The sequence below is a fragment of the Geospiza fortis genome, unplaced genomic scaffold (assembly GCF_000277835.1).
Source record: "Geospiza fortis unplaced genomic scaffold, GeoFor_1.0 scaffold403, whole genome shotgun sequence".
NCBI classification, from domain to species: Eukaryota; Metazoa; Chordata; class Aves; order Passeriformes; family Thraupidae; genus Geospiza; species Geospiza fortis.
This window is the reverse complement of record NW_005054336.1, coordinates 3392308-3408021: the sequence shown is the minus strand read 5'-3', so window position 1 is coordinate 3408021 and position 15714 is coordinate 3392308. Positions and strand designations below refer to the sequence as shown.

Sequence of the window (15714 nt, the reverse complement as noted above, 5' to 3'; positions counted from 1 at the left end):
GTGAAGAGATAAATGAAAATTTATTGTAATATTTCAAATAGTTTTATTTAAAATGCATGAGTTTCCAAGGGGGCAGATCTTGCTTGGAATCATTTACTTGTTAAGACAGGGACAGAATGTTTGTTTTCAGTCGGTTATGAATTTTGTTCATTCTGTTGTACTAACCTGAAGTCACAATCCAAGAACAGGGCTAAAGTTAGATTAAGGATTTGTTATTGTAATGGACTCAGTTGTTGAAACTAATACCTGGGAGAGTTAGAAGTCAGGTAAGAAAGACTGGCTTATTACTCTTTATCTGTTACATGTTGATAGCAATTCTGACCTTTCCTGCTAGCAGAAAGCAGCAATACTTGTAAATTTTTCTGTTTCCCTTTTGCTTGCAGCATGGACAAGTGCTACATTATAGCAATCCACTTCTGTTCTTTCTATTCCTACTGACATTCACCACAGCCACCATAATGCAGTGTTTCTTGTTCAGCACCTTCTTCTCCAAAGCAAATCTGGCAGCTGCCTGCAGTGGAGTCATCTACTTCACCTTGTACCTGCCCCACATTGTCTGCTTTGTCTGGCAAGACCGTCTGACTGCTAATCTGAAGATCCTGGCAGTAAGCATTTCACTGGTTCCATGGCATCTCTGCTCCCCTTCTCACAGTCCATATATGCATCACAAAGTATTGCACACCTCTTCCTCTTGACTTTTTTGACTCAGGGAGGGAGACCCCTAAGTCTCTCTTAAATAATTAAGGATTGCAGGTGTGGAAGCCTTTAGCAGGCCTGGTTCAAGAGATATCTTCATAGCTTTTAGAAAAGCCAATAAAATTTATTTTGTGTTTTGAATTCCAGGAAATTAGCATACTAAAATGTTTTAAATGTTTTGAATATTTCCTTGTAAGTCAAATCTAACTTCTGGTATGTTTAATAAATATGAAGGCAGTTCACAAAATAGGAAGAGTTATCTTTCTCATGTGCTATAACCTACTTAACACCCTGTGTATAAGCATAAGAAGACCTCAGGTTCACATTCCTTCTTTACCTGAACCATAAAGTTAGGAATTGAACCCCAGTGCCAAAGTTCTGAGAAATACCTTTCATCTAATGAGTTGTAGACACTCTCCATGCAGTGCTTCCTTGTTGGTTCTTTTCCATTTTAGGTAAGATACTTTACAAGTCAGGGGGGCTGGAAATTTCTTGCTGTTTTTTAGGATGGAGCCATGATCTTATAAAATTACTCAGATTGATTTTCTGTTGCCCAATGAGCCAGGAAGGAGAGCAGATGCTTTGAATCCAGTCTCCCCATTTTTACCGAGCATTCTAACAGCATAGGTAAAGGAACTGTCTTCTCTTCTTGCACTAGGAAATATAAGGAAAAAGGAAAAAGAAAACAAAACATTTCCAAAGCTCTAACTAAGTGTATAAAGTTATAAACGAAGTATAAACCACTGGTTTATTAGTTTGTTGTGTTAAAATCAGCTAGCAGACATGACAGGGGAAGCAGTTGTAGTTTTCAATATCCTGATCATCTGGTGTACTTTCTGTCGTGTTGCTCATAGTGGCCCTGCCTCATACACTCAGGACATACTTTGTTTCACCTAGATAATCAAAGGTGTACCCTGTAAACTTCTAGATGCACCTATAGTATTTTCCAAAAAGCCATTAATGAAGAAAAAAAACAATCTCTGAGAGTTTCCTAGTAGTTAATGAAAGTACAGCCAAGGTTGAATTCAGTCTATTATAGTTAAATACTGCTTAGAATTGCAGAAAATTAAGCATTACAGGCCAATATAAAAGTGAAACAACTTTTCTCATGTCATTTGTTATGCAAGGTTTAAAGTCCAGTCCCTAAAAGTCAGAGGTTTTTTTGTTTGTTTTAGGTTGTTTTCTTCTTGTGGTGGGTTTTTGTTTGCTTATTTGTTTTGGGGGCTTTTTGCAAAGTGTCCCCCTGTCAGGGCTGAATATCTTTTTTCCTTTATTCCAGAGTTTGCTTTCTCAAGTAGCTTTTGGATTCGGTACAGAATATTTGTCACGCTATGAAGAACAAGGTCTTGGCCTCCAGTGGGGTAACATCAGAACCAGTCCCTTGGAAGGAGATGAATATAGTTTTCTTTTTTCCATTAACATGATGATTTTTGATGCTTTCATTTATGGAGTACTGTCTTGGTATCTCGATAACGTTTTTCCAGGTACGCCAGTTTCTTATTCATACAGAGTAGTGGTAGTTGCTGCAACCTGTGTCAGTCTAATGAGTCTCTGTGTATTCCAGTGGCAGAAACAGGGTGTTTGACCTTGTAGACTATGAATTTATCCAGTTTAGCACTCCTGGTTTATTAAGGACTTCCACTTTTCTCTCTTTTTTTTTTTCTCTCTCCTGTTTTATTCCTGAAAAGAATGAAGAGTAAAAAGGAGGATGTGATTTCTAGTCCTGTTTTATAATTTAAATAGAAAATAAATCTACAAAAACATTATCTGTTAAAATCCATTTTGCATACGTACTTTTATTTTGAAAAGTTTCAACCATTTCTAGTGAGATTTCTTTAAATTTTTAAAAATATAGATTTGACAGTAGATTAGATTTTCTAATTCACAGATATACTTTGGCCACATTATGCAAACTGTTTCTTAAAGGATGGTACTGTTTCCTAAGACACATGCTGTGTCATTGGCAGTTGTGAAAGTTCCTGTGTGGACTTATCTTGTTTCTAAATGGAAATCATGATTCTAGTACAAAGTCACAAAAGGACTTTCTTTGTTATCAATTACAAAATTCTGGAATCTTCTGTGTGAAAAAAATGATTTGTCCTTCTAGCTTAAATGGTTATCTTGCTTCAAATTGAATATTGTTACAATATAATAACTACCAAGTCTTACGCTGTAAAAGAAAGGGAGTTTCTTTTCATTACTTCGTTACTCCTGCATGTGAATTGCAGTTCACATGACTTTTTTCTTTTTCTTTTTCTTTTTCTTTTCTGCAACTCTGTTTGTTTAAAGAAGAGTGGACAATTGACTATTTGCATGAACACAGCAGGAACTAAACAATAGAAATTTCTTCATTCATAGATAAAAATAAATTTTTTTTCTGTCAGTGCTTTACACAAAAGTAGCATCTTTCAGGGCTTCTAGTTAGTAGCTTCACTTGCTCCCAATATTTTCTCTGTCTTGTCTTTCTGCTGCTCTCTTTCAGTAGAATTTCTCATAGCATTTCTCTGTCACACATATGCAGCCCTGCCAAATCAATGCTGTACTATTTGAGGTTACGACAGGAATTCCCTGGATAATTCCTTGAACCTTCTGGTTCTAGTCCTGCTCAAGTCTGCTCTGAAACCAGCCACCCATTGGCACAATGGCCCTTTGGCTATTTGGGCATCTGCTCCATAACAAATTTCACTTGGGTTTGCATTCATACTGAATGAGGAACTGTTTTAGCCACCAGTTTCAGAGGGAAATAATCCAATCCATAACAAGGCAAACTGCTTCAGAGCATTTCTGTGCATGGATAGGAGTACAAGTGGTTGGCTGAAACACAGGTAGTTTTTAATTCAGAAGTAAGCAGACACTTTCATAAGCAGCGGTTTTCAATTAATAAAACTGACCATCTTTTTATGAGCATCACAGATCCCCATGCCTGTTTTGAACAAGTAACACAAGGCCAATAACATCTCTGTTCACAAAGATGCCAGTTTTAAACATAGAAGCTCAAATTCCTGCATTCTATAAATCAATATGATCCAGAAAAGCAGTGTTAACTGTAAGTCTGGTCTGACCTGCCAAGAACTGGTAATGTTACTGTGCTGTCTCTTATCCAAATTGAATTAACCTGTAACTAAAAAAGCCCGTGTTTGTTTAGGAAGAGGATTACACTGTTGTCACTTTTCCTGAAAGTCTGGGTGCTGAAATAACAGTGTCTTTTCTCATTACTAGTTGTAAATTCAGCCCCAGGGTAATAAGTGTAAATTTTAAAAGCTTTTCAGTCATGACAAGCCTCAAGTGTTAAATGGGCATTAAAAGAAAGTCCCTGAGTGAGGCTAGGATCCCACCTTAAGCAGTGAGTTGCTGCCTGGTTGGTAAGGATTCAGGGAATAGCTTCATTCTGCAATTAAACTACTTTCTACTTAAGACAAGGTAAGGCAAGTCACATTTTCTGAATATTTTACTGCTGTCCAAAAGAAAAAAAAAAATCTGTTAACAAAATCTGTTCTATCAGCTACTTGGTACATGGTTTGACCTTCTGATATGCAACACTAGGACTGCAAGTGTTTATAATTAGACTTTGCTTGGATGAATTTGTACCTACTGCAGAATGGGGTTATGAAGTGCACTTTACCTACTTATTTTTATTTTAGGGGACTATGGGCTACCACAGCCTTGGTATTTCCCTGTGCTGGAATCCTATTGGCTTGGCTCCAAAAGCCCAGAAGCTGAGAAAACAGCAGCTGCTGATGGTGAGTTCTTTTAAAACTTTGTTTTTTAGAAATAACTTCACTGATCTGCTTAAAGGTGACTGCATAATATTTCCATTATCTGGCCTGCTGCGAAGGTGAGAGACTGCCATACACTGGGAGTCTTGGCAAGTGCCTTTGAACTTGGAGTGGTGTGCTGTCATTAGAGTCATTAGAGGTGAGTCACTGTTCCACCTGAGAGCCTTTAAGGCCTGGCTTAACAAGCAGCATCAAATCCTGACTCTGTAACCAACACCTTTTGAGACATTCAAGGAGTTCTTACTGCTCAGCACAACATCCCTGAAACGTTAATCTTACACTGAGGTTCCCTACTTTTCTAAACCTGACTCTTTTCTATATAGTTTGACACTCATTTAAGTCTGTTTACTTTCTCTTTCTAAGCAAGATCATAATCTATGCCACCCTTGTACCAACGTGAATAAGCTCAGTAAAGAGCCAGCAAGTTGATTAGGAGCTGAAGCATGTCACGTACAAGATGCTGAGAGAGCTGGGTCTGCTCAGCCTGAAGAGAGAAAGCTCAAAAGAGCTAGACTTCTCAGACGTGTCTAGTGGAAGGATGAGAGGCAATGGAAAACAGGAATTCAGATTCAATATAAGGAAAAAAGTAATTATTATGAAGGTAGTTAGAACACTGTGACAGGTTGTTCAGAAAGGTTGTGAAATCTCTGTCTTTGGAGATAGTTGCCATGATCTGAATTGGCCATATCTTTTGAGGATTGAACAGGAAGTCTTTGGAAGTAATTTCTGATCTAAATTATTCTAATATTATCTCAAGTAGCCTGATTGTGCTGATTGTTATTTCATCCTCTCTTCTACAAAGCCCTTGAAAAGCTCAAGGCTTAGGACTATTCCCTTTTCCTCAAAATACCTCTAGGGGTATTAAATTTTTGTTAATTAAATCTTGATTACTTTTGGTTTATATAGAAAAAAATCCAGAGTCAGAAGGTTGTGTGGATCAGAAGACCATGGAAAGGGAAAAAAATGGAAGCAACTCAAATAAATCTGAAGAACCTGAAAAAACAGAAGAAAAGAGTGACAGCCAGGGGAAGAAGGATGGTAAAAACAAACAATGTAAACACAAACGAGAAAAAGAACCCGGCGAGCAGGGGAAGCCTAAGACAGATGTCCAGGACAAAGATGAAATTAATAGTAAGGAGAGAGAGCAACCTGAGTACTTCTGAGATACTATACTCATTGTACTTCATACCAAACTAGACATAGCAGTGGTTGGAGCCAAGCCACAAGAGCTAGTAGGGGCCCAGAAGGTGATTGCATGTAACTGACTGAGCTAAGCATGAGAGAGACATTGACTCTTATTTATTCCTCTACATTCATCATCCCTTAGAATATTTTAGCCACTACACTTAAGACAGCTGGCTTCCAGAAGAGTTCCTTAACTTTTTTTTTTTTTATCATACAAATGCATGATGTTTCTTTGGCAAGTTAGTTTTCTTGCTGAGGGAAGCCTCAGGGCCACATACAGTGACTCTTTAAAATTAAACAGAACCATGACTTCAATAAAAATACGCTGAGGGGGATGTTCTTCCGTCTTAGTCCCTCCCCTCTTTTTTTTTTTTTTTTTTTTTTTGCCTACCTTTAGTGTGTTTTGCATCAGTAGGAAAAGGCTGGTTTCAAAGGGATTTATCTGAAGTGCTCTGTATGTCTGTCTGCAGCCTTTTCTGATGCTGACATTAGCCATCACCTAAGAATTCCTGAATGACCTGTCTTGTTTTCAAGCCCCAATGTCTTCTTTTGTGGTGAGCCAGGGGAGTTTTCTGTATGAGATGCTCAGAGGAATGCATGTGGATTCTGTAGCACAAGTAACTGCTACAGGCAGCTCTGAGCCCTTTCTGACTCTCTTGAAAAGCAAGAGATAAAAGTGGGGTCATCAGAGCTCCTCACGTAGGCACTGAAAACATGCATTCAGGGTGAATGGAAACAGGACAGGACTTCAAAGGAAAAAGACAGGCAGAGGTTAAAGGTTATTTCAGCCAATCTTCTCCTAGTACTGCCTTATCTTTTTGGTGCTTTGCTCCTTAGTTCCCAGGTTCCAGCTGCTCCACAGCCACAAAGGAAGGGCTTTCTGCCTGTCACTGCACACAAAAAAACAAACCTGTCTTCCCTTTCAGCCACCCAGGAACTGGGAGGCATGAGGAGAAGCCAAAAGCAGACCTAGTACAATTCAATGACAATGAGCATATAGGATCAAAATGGAGAAATATGAATCACAAAAAAAGAGAGCTCAACCTTCCACCAGTGTCCTTCAGGTGATGCAAAGCAGATACTGGGGGAGATCATCAGAGAATTTGCCTCATAACTTGTCAGTGAGTCTTGCAGACAAGATTATGACACATATAAAACCAAGGAAGGTGCCTCAATTGCCAGTATAAGGGTAACTATCTAGCCAGACTTCATGTGAACTTTTGTGAATACAGAGGTGTTTGTATTTGTCCCAGCAAGGTGAATGGAAGCCTAGATTCTTTTCACAAGTCAAAAGAAAAGTTACTCATAAAAATAATTTTATCTAAAATAGTGCTACCCATTCTATATTGATTATTAGAGCTGTTCTCTCATGTACAACAAATTTGGAACTTTTTCCTGAGTCCTGCTAGTGACAATAAGGACAGCCACAGAAGCTGCTCATGGATGTGGGGCTGGTTTTGCCCAGCTCACATTGGCTGCTCTCCACACAGGCCTGCTGGGTACTGAACAATTTAAGTAAACTACAATTGCAAAATAAGCCTTCTATAAAGCCTAAAGCATTCTGTGTAAACAAAAGTGGACAGGGTCTTTAGTTTCAATTTCTCAACCCCCATAATTCACATTGCCCAAGGGCTTAATTTACTTCAAAGGAAGTTTGTTTTGTCTAGAAGCTGGTGCAATAAAATGTCTTGATGGTGCTATTTGCAATAATGCATTTTTAATCCTGAGAGAAAGCCATCTCATGTAGTGTTCATGTTAGGTACTATCTAAATCCTGACCTGTTCTCAGCAATGGGGTAAATTTCACCTACCAGGATTAAAGGCAAATTTTTTTGTTGTTGTGTTTTGTTTGTGTTTGGGGGAGGTTTTTTAAGCATCATGGTCAAAGAATGCACAGCTGGGCAGATTATTTGAATGGCAGATTTCAGCCCAGCTAGAAAAGCAGCCTGCTGCTTGTTTAATGTAATCTCTCTGCCCATCTAAGTATTTCCAGAAAACAATTCCAAATAATCTCTCTACATGATGAGAACAGAAAGCATGTTCAGTTTCCCCTGGCCCAATGGGTTACCTCTCCACAGACCACCACAATTCTGGGCTCTGCTTCTCCTGTCATAGATATGAGGGTGAATCTAAATAAATTGCACTGCAATTAGAAATCTGGCCTTAGTTTTGTACTGGTGTGACTTGGAGAATCTGGCCTTGGAATACGATGCTGTATTGTGCTGGGTATGTGCTATTGCTTCTGCATTTACTGATGTGTTGTCATCATCAGCACTAGGATTAGAACAGGTGCTTTTATTCTCTTTTCATTTTTGATTTCTTGCCTTTCAAGTAAATGCCTTCTTTGAGCCTGAGCCAGCAGGATTGATTCCAGGAGTGTGCATTCAGAACCTGGTGAAGATTTTTGCGAACAGGCCCAAACCAGCAGTAGATGGGATAAATATTACTTTTTATGAGGGTCAGATCACAGCCTTCCTTGGTCACAATGGAGCAGGAAAGACAACTACCATGTAAGTCTCTTCTTTTAGAAGAAGCAAATCCAGGGCAGTGGTCTATTGCTGGAGCAGTCTTTTCACTCTTCCCTTGTCCCTCTACCACCTCTGCAGCTGGCTTGACACACAGCATTAGGCCTTTTCCAGACAGGGAAATGCTGCCCCTAGGCATAAAGAACATATTCTGGATTAGTTAAAGCCCTGGGAGGGAAGTCATGCATGACACAAACAAGTGAAAGTCCAGAGTAAAGGAAGCAATTCTCTCCCCCAGAATTCATTTCCCATGACTAAACTACCATAGGTGAAGAAAGAGAAGGATCTTCTGGTTGAAAGAAAAAATTTGTGAGCCACTACATTCCACATATTCTTGGTTTCTCTGACTGGCTGTAGGTCAGTCACATCTTTTGGTCTGTGTTCAAAGAAGTATAAAATACAGGCCCTCTTTAAATAAAATGGCTACACGCATGCAAGATCCATGTCCAGATATAAATGGATTTATATCTGGTTCCTCTAGTCCTAGAAACCAAGCATCCCAGGAAGCTGGACTTCAAGGATGTTTAATTTTCTTTATACCGAACCTTATTTGGCAAAATAGGATTCATTGGTGAGCAAAACCTTTTATAAATCTGTGACAAGTTCACCAAATGTTGAAAGAATTGAATGTGTTTCATTAGGACTTTTCTCAGCAGAATATTTTAGGGTTTTTCAATTAAAACACTTTTATTTCAAAGGCACTTTAAATTGCCTCACGATTTTTTAAATTGTTTCACAAGGAATATGTTCAACCAAAAGTAAAACCATCCTAATCTGCTTAAATGTTTTGTAATTTGAGGGGGTTTATTCTATAAAAACAAATTTTTTTATTGCTTTGAACTTTTTAAACTGAAAAGTCCACTAATCACCCAAATCTATTAAGAGATGCCACCCATTTACAACATAACATTTGGTCTTGTAGTTTACAGAAAATAAAGGTTTAGGGCATGAGTCAGCATGGTCAGAGACCTCAAACCATTATTCTTTTTTCATCCTACTGAGCTTACTGATTTTAGACCCATTTATATGTAGGGGTGATATAACATGCTGAACTAAAACAGTTTCTTGATGGAAGCCAGAACATGTCATTAGCAGATGTCATGACATTAGCATGACATTATGACATTAGCAGATCCATCAGATTCTCTGTAGCAGATCAAGAGTACTTACATATATGCTTTCCACTGGGGTGGTTTCATCAAGGCCTATGGTACGAAGTCATCATGCTCCATCTAGTGGAATCATGTAATGTAGCTTCCTTATCTAGCACAGAGAGATAGGAGAGGGGGCATTTCCTCATTTTGTTTTCCCAGGTCGATACTGACAGGCCTCTTCCCTCCCACATCTGGAACTGTGCTGGTTGGCGGCCTGGACATACAGACTCACATGGACTCCATTCGGCACAGATTAGGGATGTGCCCTCAGCACAACATCCTATTCAACCAGTAAGTGTCCCTCCATACTGCCTTCAAGGAGAAGCATCCCAGTCTGCATGTGTGAGAATCCCCAGTGCCAAAGCAGGAAATGAAACTCCTGCATCATTTCACTGGGAACAAAGTTTCTTAGGAAAATAACACTGCTCCTGGTGTTTTCTTTTGCAGTGTAGGCTAGCAGGAGTTAATCCTGGACGTTCATGCACTATAATTTAGTACCACTAAATTTAGTGGTACTAAATTTAGTACCAAAAAAATCCAAACTGACAGTGCAGTTGCAGGATATTTTATGCCCATTTCTTACTACCACTCAACCACTTACTGCCTTCTCTGGTGATTTCCAGCTTCACTTCCATTAGTTTGTGTTCATCTCAATAGCAGACTCTCTTACCTTTTATTCCCATAAATGGACGGTTTGATACCTGCTATACCTGTTCCTTTAGTAGCAGGTTCTGCTTTGAAAAGGCAAAGAAAGAGACTATGACCTCCAAGTGAAGTGTGTTGATCCCAAAGAAGATCTTTTAGGGTAATGCAACCTCTCTTCCTTTAGCAGCATAAAGCTAGAGTGAATTTATTGCTGCTCGTGAATAAAAACAGTTTATTCATTTAACGTGCCTTCCTGCCTTTCTGTCTGCTGTTACAGCCTTACTGTAGCTGAGCACATCTTGTTTTATTCTCAACTGAAAGGAAGATCCAGGGAAGAAGCTGAGCAAGAGCTGGAAACAATGGTGGAAGACATGGGCCTCACCCATAAAAGAAATGAAGAAGCTCAGAATTTGTCAGGTGCCCACAAGAATTTTCCAAGACGTTTAGTCCTGCTGCTTTTTGCCTTTTCTTTGTCTCTCATAGAATCATGGAATGGTTTGGGTCGGAAGGGATGTTAAAAGTTATCTAGTTCCAACCCCTTCTCATGGCCAGGAACACCTTCTGCTAGACTAGGTGGTTATAGCCCCATCCTACCTGGCCTTTGGGCAATTATTGGTCAAGTTACATATTTGAGGCCGTATTCTGACACATTAATGTGCACTGGGGGGATGCTTTCTTTTCAAGGAGTAAATGTATCTGTACAAGTAGTAAAGCTGGTACAATCTGTCCCTAAGGCTTCTATGTCTAATAAATATGCAACAAATTCAAATATACTTGAAGCTATTAGTTTTAAATAAATATATGTATAAAAAAATTTATTAATATAACAAACAAAACAAAATAAAACCTCCTATTATTTCAAGGCAAATGAAATACTATACTATCATTCTGCCCCACTGTATGGATCTGTGCTCCATGGTACTGTATTATTTGGTAGGAGTAGTTTCTTCCATTCTGAAGGTACAAATGCACACAGTGTATTTGAATAACTCTCACTTTCAGATTCAAAGGCTGATTTGAATAAACAGCCATCTGTTGTTATACTACTTTGTCCTGATTGCAACTCTAAAAAAAAAAAAGTTGGTTAGTTTCATGAAAGAACATGAAAACCTCATATCTTCCTGCTTTTGTTTCTGGCAAGAAGCAGAAAATGCAATGTGTAGATGGAAAATATATATTATTTATATATGTATAAATAACCCGGTTTGAATTTCAGAAGAAAACTTACTATTAATTTATCTTTGCAGAAGTGTGTCTTAGGATGGGTTTCATTTTATTTGTAGCAGTTTGTCTGCACACCAAAAAGCAATTTTAATTACATCCCTTTGACTTATATAACTCATCTTATGCTCCTGGCTATGTTTGTCCTCTGGTAGGTGGAATGCAAAGGAAACTATCTGTTGCCATTGCTTTTGTGGGTGAAGCAAAAGTGGTAGTCTTGGATGAGCCCACTTCTGGAGTTGATCCATATTCCAGGCGCTCTATCTGGGATCTTCTGCTGAAATATCGCCCAGGTAAGAGCTTTGAGGGTAGAAACAGTTCGATTTTTTTGGTGGGATTTTTTAAACTTGTCACAGATGCAGTATGTGCCTCTGTGTAAACTGTCATGAGTAGTGGGATATGAATACAAGCAAACAAGATTCTTTGAACAGAATGGTTGTGGCAAACTTGGGACTGGCCTTGGTGCAGAGAAATAATTGCCAAAAAGCTAAACACAGTTTTGAGTTCCAGAGAGAGTTCATGCCTTGAATATTCCTCCTTGTTCCTTCTAGGCAGAACTATTATCCTGTCAACCCATCATATGGATGAGGCAGACATCCTTGGAGACAGAGTAGCCATCATATCCCAAGGGAAACTCTTCTGCTCAGGCTCTCCTGTATTCCTAAAGAACTCTTTTGGCTCTGGCTTTTATCTCACTCTTGTTCGTAAAATGAGAACCACGAAAATGGGGAGGGCTGCAGTAAGTATGAGTGTAGTACATCTAATCTGAGTAACACTTGCACTGCACCAAGGTAAAAAGCACTTAAGTGCCTCTTGACACTATGTACAAAAGTGCAGTTAATCACATGATTATATAATTATGAATATCATATTAGCATGGCTTGGGTTGGAAGGGACTTTAAGGATCATCTAGTTCCAGCCCCCATGCTGTGGGCAGAGACACTTTCCACTAGACCAGGTTGCTCAAACCTCATCCAGCCTGGCCTTGAATACTTCCAGGCAGGGCATCCACAGTATCTCTGGGCAACCTGTTCAGTGCCCTCACAGTATAGAATTTCCTCCTAATACCTAATCTAAATCTACCCCTTTTCAGTTTAAAGCCATTCCCCCTTGTCCTATCGCTACATGCTTGTAAGAAGCCCCTATACAGTTCATTTGTAGCCCTCTTTAGGTCTCTAAGGTCTCTCTGGAGCCTTCTCTTCTCCAGGCTGAACAACTCCAGCTCTCGGGTTGCCTTTGTCCATATACAGGTCTTTCTGATTCTTCCTTTTGCATAACACTGATTTTAAATATCAGGTATTCTGGTAAGTAGCTCAGACACCAGAAAAGTCTACATTTGTCCATAGCTAAACCAGCCTCTCACAGCTTGAAAAGTAGGGTTCTGGGTGCTTTCTGTTGACATAGTGCTTCCAGTCCTAGTAGCAACACAGTCTGAACACTCATGGGCCCTGCTGATTGCATTCCCCCAGGTATCTTGTATGCAGTTTAGAGTTGATTTGTGCAGATGGATTTATGTTTTCTGCATTGCTCAATCCAGTCTTCAGATGATTTTCAGTATAGTACGTTCAAGATGCTCTGGATATGACATATTTTTCATTGACTCAAGCTGTTCAAATATTGACAGCCTTTACATCCTGTTTTGATGTGTCTGAAGCAATTTCATCTTTTTCTCTCTTGCTTGTCCATGCTAGTCGTTTTGTAGCTGTGGATCTCAGTGCTCCTGCTCCTGCTCCAGCTGTGTGCACAGGGGTGAAGAAGGAGCTCCAGAGCTGGAACTGGATGGTAAGAAGCAGGATGGTTCAGCATTCCAGCACATAGCTATGTCTCCTGTTATGCTGCAATCTTGTCTTAAAGATCAATGCTGCCAAGGCCCACTTCTTTGGTCCTTGTGGCTAACATTTGTATTCTATTGTAACGTGAATTTAATAAGGGTTCTTTGTGATTTTGCTTACCACTGACCCTTTTTTGTGTATATGTGGTCTCAGGTACAGATGATGAACTGGAAGTTTGTGTGCTTTACAAGTATAGTGTTGAGTTTTGTGTTATTTTAAAATGAAAACTGAGGCATTTCTACAGAAAGGAAATAGACTTTCTCAGAAGAAAATGTAATTTTGACTTTTCTGAATAAGATAAGAATTTAAGTAGATATTCCTGAAGATTTGGTTGTGCTTTATTAACAAACCTGATATAGTTTCCTGCTATGAAGTTCCAAAGCATAATTAGCAACATAGTCCAGTTTAGTGCAGAATTAACTGAGGTATCTCTGAGTTATGTAATAGAACAGTACCCTTTTAGTGCAAACAACAGCTTTTGAAATCATGCTTAATATGGTTAAATATTCATTCTATGAACACTTTTTGACTTTTCACAGGAGATCTAAATGAGCTAGCAGAAGTAATCCACCATCATATCCCAGAAGCAAAATTAATTGAAAGCATTGGTCAGGAGCTCATTTATCTTTTGCCCAATAAAAATTTTAAACAACGATCTTATGCCAGTCTCTTCAGAGAACTGGAAGAAACATTGGATGACCTGGGACTCAGCAGCTTTGGAGTTTCAGACACACCACTTGAAGAGGTAACAGACAGATTAAAATACCTGCTGACCTTACCATAAGCACCCAAAATGTTTACTGAGAGTATTCCTGTTCTTAAACAGTTATTTCCTAATTCCTAAAATGTCCTTCAAAATCAAGTCCCATAAGCTGTGGCACATTCAGAAAATCTTTGAGAAGGCCCTAGAGAAACGATCCAACCCTTAATTCATTGTAGCCTCGTGGAGCCTGACCCATTAGCCTGAAATGCATCCTTTTTTTTTTTGTATTTTTGTTCATTCATTTATTTTCTGATGTATTTCTGAGGTATACGAGAGCTCTGATTCATATTATTATATGAAGTACTGAAGATGTACCCAAATTTTCTTCTTTTATATTGAAGTATGATGTATTGTGTTCTGAAGGTCAGGTTATTGTAGCTATTCTTCTCCTAACCAGAAAATGTATTTCTCTGTGGCAGGTTTTCCTAAAGGTCACAGCAGAAGCTGACCCTGAAATGCAAAAAACAGGTAGAGATCCACAAATCCATATTTGATTAACTGTTCTTGGGACTGCTTTTTATTCTGAACACTCTATAAAGAGGAGTTTCAGAACTTTCAGTCTTTTATGTGTTCTTGACAAAATAAATTTTGTCAGCAAATATCTGGTTTTAGGGCCTGACATGATAGCTGAAAAATAAAGATTAAGTCAGCAGAAAGACTTCTATTTAGATTGGATGAGGTTCTTAACTATGCAAATAAAAGTAGAGTGCCAAGCACCCAGATGTCAATGGTTTTAGCAGTTGTATAAAAAGTACTTTGCTGACTTTTAGTTCATTAACTACATAGGTGATTAAACTGTTCATCCTGCTGAGTAAGAGGAGAATTAACCTATATGATGTCACTAAATACAACCACAGTGCAACAGTTGTAATTAAAGCAATATGGAGATAGGATATATATGGTTGGTAAAATCTGGACCTCATTAAAATGACTGTGCTACTTCATGTAGGGAAGATAAAGTGTCTTCTCTGATGCTTCTCATCTTAACCTAGGAGATGCTCAAGAAAATGGTTCTGCTCTTGGCAAAACTCCTACTGAGAACAAAGCAGCTGAACAAGCGGCCCTGAAAACCAGTGACACTTCTCGAATGCCAGTAGGCAAACCAGGAGATCAAAATGAAGGCAAGGGGTCCCGACAATATAAAGGCTTACAGCTTGTACAGCAGCACATCAAAGCACTGCTCATCAAACGCTTCCTCCACGCCTCCCGCAGCCACAAGGACTTCCTAGCACAGGTATTGACTGACTTGTGCTGTTCTAGGTTCTCAGCACCTTCTTTCCAGCAATGGAAAGCCCTATGGAAAGCAGTAGAGATGCTGCAAATGGGTAACAGTGCAATTATGATTCTCTTTTGCCTCTTCTTTTATTTCTTTCTTCCTGGAGTCTACCAACTGCACCAAGTTCATGATTCTATCACCATTAGCCCAGTGTTTTATTTTTAATGTAATGCAGTTCTATGACAACCAGAATTTCAAGCAAAAGGGCTGGAAATTAAATTGTTCATGTTCAGGAGTTAAACCAGATTGGATCTGAGTGCTCCTGCTTTCCTTCCTTTGTTTACACGTATAATGGGGTGTGTACAGTGTCACTCTACAATGTTTATACAATAACCTAATGTGAAGTTTTTCTGTTCCTGCAGGTTGTTCTCCCTGCTAGTTTTGTGTTGCTGTCTCTAGTACTTACAGTCATTATTCCTCCATTTGGAGAATATCCCGCCTTAACATTACACCCTTGGATCTATGGACAACAGTTTACTTTCTTCAGGTAAGAGAAATCACTTAAAGTACATTTGTCACACATACACCTATGTCTCCCTAGAGTTTAACATCATGGGGCCCTGTCTCACTGCTTGTTTCTCATTCTGTGTGATGTAAGAAAAGATTCACTTCACTGGAATCAGCAGATTTAAAATAGCTTGA

General features: G+C 39.0%; 1 protein-coding gene across 1 annotated transcript in view; it reads left to right on the top strand.

Moving 5' to 3' along the window:
• ABCA4 (ATP binding cassette subfamily A member 4) overlaps positions 1–15714 on the top strand; it is a 62600-nt gene that overhangs the window by 28981 nt on the left and 17905 nt on the right. Inside the window, exons 15-28 of the mRNA XM_005422132.2 lie at positions 384–605; positions 1976–2180; positions 4338–4436; positions 5379–5603; positions 7989–8166; positions 9495–9626; positions 10258–10397; positions 11357–11494; positions 11753–11940; positions 12893–12983; positions 13573–13778; positions 14216–14264; positions 14789–15030; positions 15435–15559. Of these exons, the coding sequence (XP_005422189.1) occupies positions 384–605; positions 1976–2180; positions 4338–4436; positions 5379–5603; positions 7989–8166; positions 9495–9626; positions 10258–10397; positions 11357–11494; positions 11753–11940; positions 12893–12983; positions 13573–13778; positions 14216–14264; positions 14789–15030; positions 15435–15559 (2240 nt within the window). The remainder of the gene's footprint in view (positions 1–383; positions 606–1975; positions 2181–4337; positions 4437–5378; positions 5604–7988; positions 8167–9494; positions 9627–10257; positions 10398–11356; positions 11495–11752; positions 11941–12892; positions 12984–13572; positions 13779–14215; positions 14265–14788; positions 15031–15434; positions 15560–15714) is intronic.